This window comes from Odontomachus brunneus, unplaced genomic scaffold, assembly GCF_010583005.1.
Source record: "Odontomachus brunneus isolate Ranch 3 - 2012 unplaced genomic scaffold, Obru_v1 Obru_scaffold_021, whole genome shotgun sequence".
NCBI classification, from domain to species: Eukaryota; Metazoa; Arthropoda; class Insecta; order Hymenoptera; family Formicidae; genus Odontomachus; species Odontomachus brunneus.
In genome coordinates, this window is record NW_022639471.1 from 2,103,149 (window position 1) to 2,112,808 (window position 9,660).

Genomic DNA, 9,660 nt, shown 5'->3' on the forward strand with positions numbered 1-9,660 from the left:
GCTTTTATTCTGATCCAGTCAACGAGAAACTGCTATTTTTCCCCGTGGCGCTTGGTCCTCCGAATTCAGCGGGGGGTGAACTAAACTACCTCGGGAGATCAATTTTTCAAGCTGAGAAGGACACTTTTAAGACTATTACGCTTGTCAACTCCTAATCATATCAGAGTATTGACGTGTGGCAAGAAGCTCACGGGCATCCATTAACTATTTCTCACAAAGAAGAAGCCGTATTTCTTCCTTCGCCACCCCAAAGAGAGCGACGACCGGGACAGTCGGACATGGTTACTGTGCCGTACGTTCACATCGCGGTGCAAGGAATAAGGGACCTATCGCGCTTCATTGAAGGATGTGCTGCACGGGGCGCTACGAGCTTCTTGCCCGAGAATTCTTCGATTTCCCCCGAACTGTTTTCGCTTCCGTCCGCGCCCCCTCCTTTCACGACAAAATGAAATATCTACTGGCGGGCTTCGGCAAATAGCCGAAAGTACTCTGAATCATGCCAGCAAGCTTATGCTACATCGAGCGGAAAATTACAAATGGTCGGACCGGACGCTCTGCAACTGGCAACACCTCCGTACCGCATTCTGTAACTGAACTCCCGGGGAGTAAACTTCTTAAGTTCACGATGATTGCGCACTTACACGTGTCCGCCGCTAATTCCGTGGGACAGGCTCTTTAAGAAGTTTCAGAATTGCATCCGCCCGAGGTACATGCGATCAGTCGAGGAGAACGCGATCGCCGGGAGGAAGTTGCCGAGTGACCGATCGAGCGAAAGGGACTCTCCTTCGCGAGGAGTTTGTGACGTCTCGAGTTGCATGAACGTCTTGACGTAACACTAATTCACTCACCACGACGTCACAGTCGAAGGACAATGCGAGCACGCAAGATCAATGGATTGTGAAAACTCGAAGTTTATTTTTCTACAGAGAGAGAATTTTATAGTAAAAATTATATACCCAAAAAATATAATCTTATTCTTAGCGGAATCTTCTTATGCTACAAAAGTAGCTTTAAAAGTATTCTTCTAAAAATATTCCAGAAACTGAAATGTGCTATTAAAAGATTTGCTCCTAGCAAAATATAATAAAATTCTAGCGAAATTTATTATGTTCCTCAGCAAGATACACTGAAAAAAGAAGTTCGCTATCGAAATAAAAACTTGATACACATAATTTGGCTAAAATGGGATCAATTAAATGTTTGGTAATTGCAACCAAAAAATTTAATTTCCAATCAAAAAATTTAATTGCCAACTAAAAAATTTAATATAAAAATTAATGTGTATTTTTTTTTTCTCAATAATACATGTATTTGACACAAGTAAAAACATAGTAATGTGTGTGTATGCCAACCAAATCGTGTGTACCAAATATTTTAGTCCTAAATACAAAAATAATTTTTCCAGTATAGATCTTACTGAGAGTATATTCCTGCACTATTACATCAAAATTGAAAGAAATTTATATGAAGAAAATCTAGAATACATTATCTGCACGTTATCACCAAATGAAGTAAGAAAATCTTACACTGAAAAATTCATTTAGTTTGATTAACCAAAATTTGGTTAAAATAGGGTCGGAAAAATATTTCGGTTGTGAAGGCCAAAATTTCGTTCTTTCTACCAAAGATTTGATTCTCTGAAACTAAATTTGTTTCATTTTCATTTAAAAAAATCAAACCTTTGGTTCAAAGTATTAAATATTAATTCTCACAACCAAAACATTTATTCCACCTTATTTTGATTAACTCAACTAAATGAGTTTTTCAGTGTAGAAAGGATATCATGACAGGTATGATTCACAAAGGAAGACGAGGATCTACGCGCCGACGCGTAATCGCGCTTTCCCGAGTCGCGATGATCCGCCGCTGCGGGTGGATTCAACATAATAAAATACTATCCGATGCTGAAATACGTATCATCCTTCAGGAATCTCGACCCGCTCGAAAGCGAGAAGCGGCGAAACTGCGAGTCCAGGCGCTTATATGGGAATTCTCGCCAAAGAATTTGCATAGCCGACCACGGTCCGCTGAGCCAACGGCTCCGGAAATGCTTCCGCGTCGCGGCTCTGGAATTAAGGGAAGCTTAAGATTTAACGCGCTTCAAGCCCGCGAAGTCCTACTTCGCGGCCCGATAATTCAACTCCGCGCCCGACGAAGGTGGCGTCAGAGTTTCGCGCCGAATAACCCCCCGCCGTACAAAAACAACCCTCGACGTCTGCCCTCCGATTTCTCCCCGCCGCCCCGTCTCCTCGCCAGCCCGGCCACCCTTCCTGCCGCGACCTCGCGTCATTTGCCCCACGTCCGCCGCCCTTTGTTCGGCGACCAGTCGCGTCAAACCCTGTGCGAGTACTTTGCATAATTTCTCGCTTTTGCATAACCGAGTTGCTTCTTTTTTCCACGTGCTCGCCTGAAGAAACCGGGGTCGTCGTCCGCAGACTAACGAATCTCTACCTTGCCTTCCTCTCTCCACGATGAATCTTGGAGAGACTCTTTCGAGAAATCGATAATCGTCTTTGTCCTTTTCTCTTTGTTTCTCTAACGACGTTCTTTTCCTGCTCTAACGTTATTTCACGCGGCACACGCGAAACGGACAGCGCATTCCGACGCACGAAGCAGAATTTATCGACGTAAAGCAAATACGCAACGCGAATACAAAACCAATGAAGTCACAACTTTTACACTCGCTCGTCGAGAAATCTCACGCCACGGCGTGGACGGTGAAATTTCAGCGTACTGCTGAGCACAGATTTTCAAGTTGAATTTCAAGTTTATACCAGTGTTGCCGGTTTATACTAGTATTAACTTGAATATTTCCATATCCACACTCGTGAGTAATCAAACAACAAATAGTTACGAATACGTAATGCATTCGTCCATTATTATTCTTGAAAAATCAATAACATATAAATGTTAAATTATTCTATGTATTCATTGAATTAATTTTAATCGCAAGTTGCTCATGTATAGGACGCAGAATAAAACTGCCTTCTCCCCGAATCGAAATTCTGATCCTACTTTAGACTTCAATATTCCATCTAACATCTTAACATTTATTTTGACACTCTGAAGTCTATATCAGCCTTTTTTATTCTAGCAACTAACTTTGCAGAGAGGTCCTTTTTAGAATCTACAAGTAGCACTTTGTGCATTTTCTACTATTTAGAGACATTAAATATAATTTCAGTTTCCATGAGCCGATTTTTTCTAAGCTTTTGGTAAGTTAACAGTTAAATCATATGTTTGTCTTTATTTTTCCTTTAAATTAGATAGGTATATGATTTAATTGTTAGTTTACCAAAAAATTGGGAAAATTTATTCTAAGTGTTAAACACAGACTGAATCTTCAGAATGTACAGATGTTAGAAAGTCCAGGTTAAAAGTAGGGCTGAAATTTCGACTCAGGTTCTCCCACACTCAGACAAATCTCTCAGCTATCAGAACAAAAGTACGTTAGCTGTTTGATGATCGTTAAAGAAAACAAATCAAACAGTTACCGTTACAAATCATTCCTCATCATTTATCATTTTAATTAACAAACATACATTTCCTGAGATACAAATCACATTTGTCTTCACCTATTTAGGTTAAATTAGTTACATCTCCATTACAGAATTATTGCGTAGAACAACAAATTGAAATAAATCGTTTATTTCCACCAAGGAGTCATTTATTAACAGACCATTTATTACAGGCACTAGTATTTTGTAAAATTAACAAAATTCTCAGTGCGAGTAGGCGTGGAGGCATCAAGTTAATATGTTCCAGTAATACACGAACGATACGGCCGGGCATCAGGGTGAAACCCGAAAGACCCGGAATATCCAAGCACCCAGGTAAATCGAAATTGACAGTACCAGTTTATATCTCATATCGGCATATGATATAAACATCGAGTGAGGATTCAAATTGCAGACGAAATCGATAATCGTTAGTTGACCTTCGGCCATACATCACATCTACATACACATTTGCGTGTCCGTGGCCGCAATTCATTCGCGAAAGTATTCGGATACACGAGCAGTTTGTTTTTCGGATGAAAGTGCATCGGCTCTATGTTTTTGCTTGTGCATAGACGACTGATAGTTTACAGACCGCGCCGAGTGCTGTCTCGTTAACGTTTAATGGCATTTTAAATTGGCGCTTTTAACTAGTTCGAATTGGATCCTGCTTCTGAAGCGGAATCTCCACTTGAATTTTCCTCTCTCGATAAGAACACCGCCGCGATTACATTCGCGCTGTTACATCCGGCGATACTATCGTCGATATACGCGTTCGCCATCGCGCGAATTGAGCAAAAAATCATCTGTCAAACGACCGTGCATACGTTTGTAACGATATCACGTCTACACGCACAGGCGAAGTGACATTTGTATCGCAGTATCGCGATAAGCCATACGATTATCAAGATTTGCGATACGCGAGTTAGCCAATTCTCGCGCGTGAATAATATCCTGCCGTCCGCGCCAATAGCCTCCGCTCTCGCTACACTTTGAGAGCGAGTTGAATTATCGCGATGTATATGTCTCGTCAATTAACAGCTTCAATTAAAAGTTCAAAGTCACGATTTACTGACCGTCGCCAACAGATAACGCAACCGCGTTTACCGCTACGCGGTTTTCAGACGCGTTCAAATCGAATGCCATTAACGTTCTACACGTGTGTCAAGTATATCGGCGATTCTTTATTCATATTAAAACACTATCATCGATTCAACAATCGCGCGACCATCGCAATTAACTGATGAACAACGCGGACATCAATCTCGTACTCTTCTCGTAAGAAAACTGCACTAAAAATCACGTCATGCATTCTAAAAAGAAAGAAGTTGCAAAGTGCTATTTCCTGTAATTTCATATTCTATCCGGAAACTTTTGCTGAAAAAATATTTCTCTGCTAATAAAGTGAACTATTAATCGAAAATCTACTAGAGTATTATTCTATGATTGCATTTGCCAAAACGTCCTTTTTATTAAGAAAAATCTTACTGAAAATCTATTGTATATGTAATATACAATAGATGCTGTTATACAACAGATATTGTATATGAACTATACACTGATAAAAAAGTAATCGAAAATTTATTTGTGTGGGAAACAAAATTTATTCGCAGAGAGAAACAAACTTTATTTCACAGAAATAGACTTTATATTCCACAATCAAAATTTTTAAATATTTTCCTCTCAGTGTAATCTCCAGTAAAATTTGTTTTCAAAAAGAACTTTTTGTGAAGAATGCAACTTTTAATCTAACCTTTTCCCCTTTGAATCAGTAGCGATATATTTGCTAGAAGTAAAATGCTCTTACTAAAAGAAATTTCTATTAAGGGCGAGATTTGTATTGTACATAAAAAACGAAATTACTCGAAACGAAAAGAACTTTAAGAATATTATGTTCAGAATAAAATAGTGAAATTTTAAAAAATAATCAAAGAATATTGTGCTTAAAATAAAAAGTTAAACTCCTTTTGATTTTAGAAGAATCCCCTCGAGGCTACATATATAAGAGTAAAATTTTCAGAGGATTCCGCCAAGGATGAGATTGTGTTGTTTGGCTTCTTTGTAATCGAAATATTTTCATAAGCGCGTGATCGGGCTCGTAACATCGAGGTACTATTTGTTGTTTTTATCATAAGTTGTTTGCGTCTTAATCGATAAAAGATATGCAAGAACGAGTATTAACGATAAGAACACGCGTAAGACAAGTAATGTTGAGTAATAATAATCTCAGTATGTTACGACAGATTCGAGTGATCACAAAGTCTGTTCGCTCGCTGACAAACGATGAGTATTCCGTATATCTTCCTCGTGTGTTCGATCATCGTCGAATTGTGCTTCGGGCAATACATAGATCCTAATGTAATAAAAGATTATTTGCGTAACGTGCAAAATGTAGTGTCGGAGAAAGTCGGGGCTTATGGATTGTCAAATTTGCCAGATGTTGATGTTAAAATATCCTACAAGTAAGTGAAATGCAACAATAACGACAACGTCCACTCGTTATTTCTTTATATCGCGTTTTGGGTGATATGTTTACGAGCAAATCTGTTTTGACAACATTAAATCGATAACTTAATATTAATATTGGGCATTACAATCGATTTGTCAAGAAATTATAATCGATTTAGTCAAGGATAATTTTCCTTGATTAAAAAATAATCTGCAAATTAATAGCCAAAATTAATCAATCGTCATGTATATGTAATAATTGAATCGATTGATGAAATTAGCTATCAATCAGTCATATCATATTTTCATTGATAATTAATTTAATCAATTAACGAAATTATTTGTAATTTTATATATGACGACTAATCAATTTTAATTATTAATTCGCCGATTATTTTAATGAAAGAATAATTTTAATCGATTAATGCCCAACACTGCTCGATATGTATGTCAAAGATATATGTATGTTGCATGTTTTCTAATGTATTGAGTTGATCTATAAGCTCGCGTGTGCAAATTTTTGTTTAGTTGATATCGCATGTTGGTATCAGGAGGATGTATAATTCCATACAATTAGCCACCTATGTACATGTTTTAATAGCTGACATTTCAGAGCATATTTTGTGATATAAATGATACACTGAGAGAAGAATTTAGTAAATATTATCAAAATTTGGTTACTATTACTAAATGATAGACGTAAATATAGCGGGCCAAAGATGTGGCAATACTTATTAATTAATTTAGTTCTGTAAAATAAATTATTTATTTGACAGAAGTAAAATTTATTTGCTTCCAGAATATATTTGGTAAATAAAACTTATTGAATAGTTGAGCAAAATAAGCGATTTTGTAATAGTTACAAAATTTTTGATAGGTTCAACCAACCATCTGTAATAATAGATATTGAAACGATGTAATAGCTGCAAATGAATGAATTTTTCGTTGTGCTGCAACAAAACATACTTATACTGGTAACAAAATAGAACTCGTACCTACTGAATTTTTTATTATATGGGATATAACGATTTCATAACAATTATCAAATATCTATTCATAACTATAATATATTTCATATTAAATATTTAACATTAAATAACTATTACTAAATTATTTAATTGATGTTACTGTGAATGCAATTACGTCATACTCCCGATCTATTAAATATTTGGTAATTATTATCATATTTAGTATTAGTTACTAAGGATTCAATAAATTTCTGTAACTAAATGCAGTTTGTTATAGTTACCAGTCTTTTCTCTCAGTGTAGTGTTTAAGGAAGCTGTCTTATAGCTGTCTTTATTGCAATTTGAAGATGGAAGGTAGTAATAAATTTTTCCGTTGCATTATGCTTTTTTACTTCCGTAAAGATTATTAAAGTTTGGCTAGAATGTTTTATCTTTAACCATATTCACATGACATTGCCCCTTCGGATTACTATCTATTTCGCTTACAGAACTCCCTCGACGGTATAAAAACTTCGTTTCTTTAAAAGATGTAAAAAATAACATGGGACATTTCTTCGCCGGAAAAAGAAAGAATTTTACGAGAAGGCAATTATAAAATTACATAAAAGATGGCAGAAAAGATTGTTGAATAGAATGGCGCACATATTATTGATTAAAAGTGTTTTTAATAAGACTAAATCTCAATTTCGTTTGAAAATTAGCACGCGAACTTATGGATCAACCCAATATTAAAGAATCTGTAATCTCTCTCTTACACACACACAGCAAAATGTGTGATTTTTAAAAAATATCTCTCTACCTGTAACAAAAAGACGCAGTAATTATCGATAAAGTTTAATTCGCGCAGCATCATCGACGGAAACAGCTACGACATAAAAGGATGGCTTTACTTGGAGGATGGCTTTGTTATGGATATAGAAAACATAAACTTGATAGATAGGAGCGCCACTCATACCATATTCGGAAACGGCGCGGTTTCGGTAGAAACGATCATCAAATTCGAAAATATGTCGTTTGTCCGGGATTTTCGCTTCGAAGCTGACGAACCTGAGAAGATACCGGATCGAACGATAGGCAGCGTAATTATAAAACCCGAAAGCTTTTATTTCAGTGTAAAGGTAAGCACAATTAATCGTGCAGCGTTGTTGTGTGAGCAAACAAATTCTTTCAAGATTTACATAAATTTCACGTCGGCGCGTCTACCAGATACAATTCATTCATATACTTTACAGATTATCCATGATTTACGCAAGGACACTCTTAACTGCACCATGAGCACATCGTTTCAGGGGAGAGCGAGTAAAGAGGCGTTCAATTTTTATCCAAAGAATACGCTCACGTCTAGGTTGAGGAAATCACTATCGTACGCTGTGCCCATGTTTCCTGACATCGGTATCTCCTGGCAACGCATATTCGAACCTATCCTCAACAACGTAATAAAGATAGTCCCATTCCCAGATGTAGATTTTCCAGTGAGCAGAAACTGACTATCGCATTTCTCTAAATTCTTGCGACTGCTGTCGTTCTGACTTTAATTGTTGGATACCGGTGATAGATGTTGGACATTGATTGATCGATTAAAATTAGCTTTGACTAAAACAATTGGCAAATTGATTATCTAAATTTATCAGTCGTCATATATATGTGCAATCACGAATGATCTAATCAATTGATATTCATTATTAATCAGTGTATAATCGATCACATCAAAGTTTGATCAATCGATAAAATTATCTGCAATTTTATATATGACGACTGATTAATTCAATATTTTACTAAAGTAATAAATTAATAAATAGTACACTGTAAATTTTTAGCAAATAGTACACTAAAGGTACAATGAGTACACTGAGTATATGTACTGAGTAGTACACTGAGAGAAAAAAAATCTAAGAAATGATAAATATATATTTATTTGATAGTTGCTAATAGCGCATGTTTATTTATATTAAAATAAAATATTTTTCAAATAAGAAAATATATATTTCCTTAAAACATTAATGTTTTGCTCAATTTTGTTTGTACTGGAATTTGAAAATACAAACGAATAAACAGAATGAAGAGGAAATAATAAGGAAAGTGCAATAAGAATAAAAAGGGTGAAGCGACGTATCTGTTTAATGTTAGAAATAAAGAGTCATGAAATAAATTACGGCGTGTGTAATAAACATAAAATAGAAGTTCTCCTAAACCATAAAGTAAGGATTATATATGAGAATAAATAAAATAAAATAATAATATGACGACTAATTAATTTCAATTATTAATTTACCGGTTATTTTAGTTGAAGAAAATTTCCATCGAATAATGTTCCAACAGTGTTGGATCGTAACGCGTTGCGATCGTATGTGCAACTTTGTGGACTGTTCCGCTCTAAGACGAAAATCGGATTGTATCTCAGCGTCGTATCAGTCAAATCTGTCAAATGGTATTATAAAACAGCCAGAGAGACGCGGGCAGAGAGAATATAAATCCAATGGACAAAAAAGAGGTAATAGAAACAAATGTTTGCGGTTCTCTCGGCCTCAAAAAAGCATTTGCATGTTACGTCGGGGCGATCTATGCAGGATGTAATAGACAGTTTTGTCTACGCCGTCCGATACGCGCTGGCAATTTTAATGGCGGAGTCACGCTTTCCTCGAATACGATCGATTCGCGGGCCACCGCCGACGGCCGAACAACAGCAGTTTAGGCGATATCGATATTAATATCGCACCGCCGCGGCGCCGGCGCTCCTGTCGATTTTA

General features: G+C 36.5%; 1 protein-coding gene across 1 annotated transcript; it reads left to right on the forward strand.

Moving 5' to 3' along the window:
• Window positions 1-5,712: 5,712 nt before the first annotated feature.
• Window positions 5,713-9,163, forward strand: LOC116842057. Its single transcript, XM_032810713.1, has 3 exons — window positions 5,713-5,959; window positions 7,761-8,031; window positions 8,146-9,163. Exons 1-3 carry the CDS (start codon window positions 5,781-5,783, stop codon window positions 8,398-8,400), a joined length of 705 nt encoding a protein of 234 aa, XP_032666604.1. The 5' UTR covers window positions 5,713-5,780; the 3' UTR covers window positions 8,401-9,163.
• The last annotated feature ends 497 nt before the right edge of the window (window positions 9,164-9,660 follow it).

What these genes read in the sequence shown, in the direction of transcription:
- LOC116842057 (XM_032810713.1), top strand. Translation starts at nt 5,781, where the DNA reads ATGAGTATTCCGTATATCTTCCTCGTGTGTTCGATCATCGTCGAATTG. An exon ending in GATGTTAAAATATCCTACAA is followed by an intron (nt 5,960 to 7,760) that starts GTAAGTGAAATG and finishes TAATTCGCGCAG; the next exon opens with CATCATCGACGGAAACAGCT. An exon ending in GCTTTTATTTCAGTGTAAAG is followed by an intron (nt 8,032 to 8,145) that starts GTAAGCACAATT and finishes TATACTTTACAG; the next exon opens with ATTATCCATGATTTACGCAA.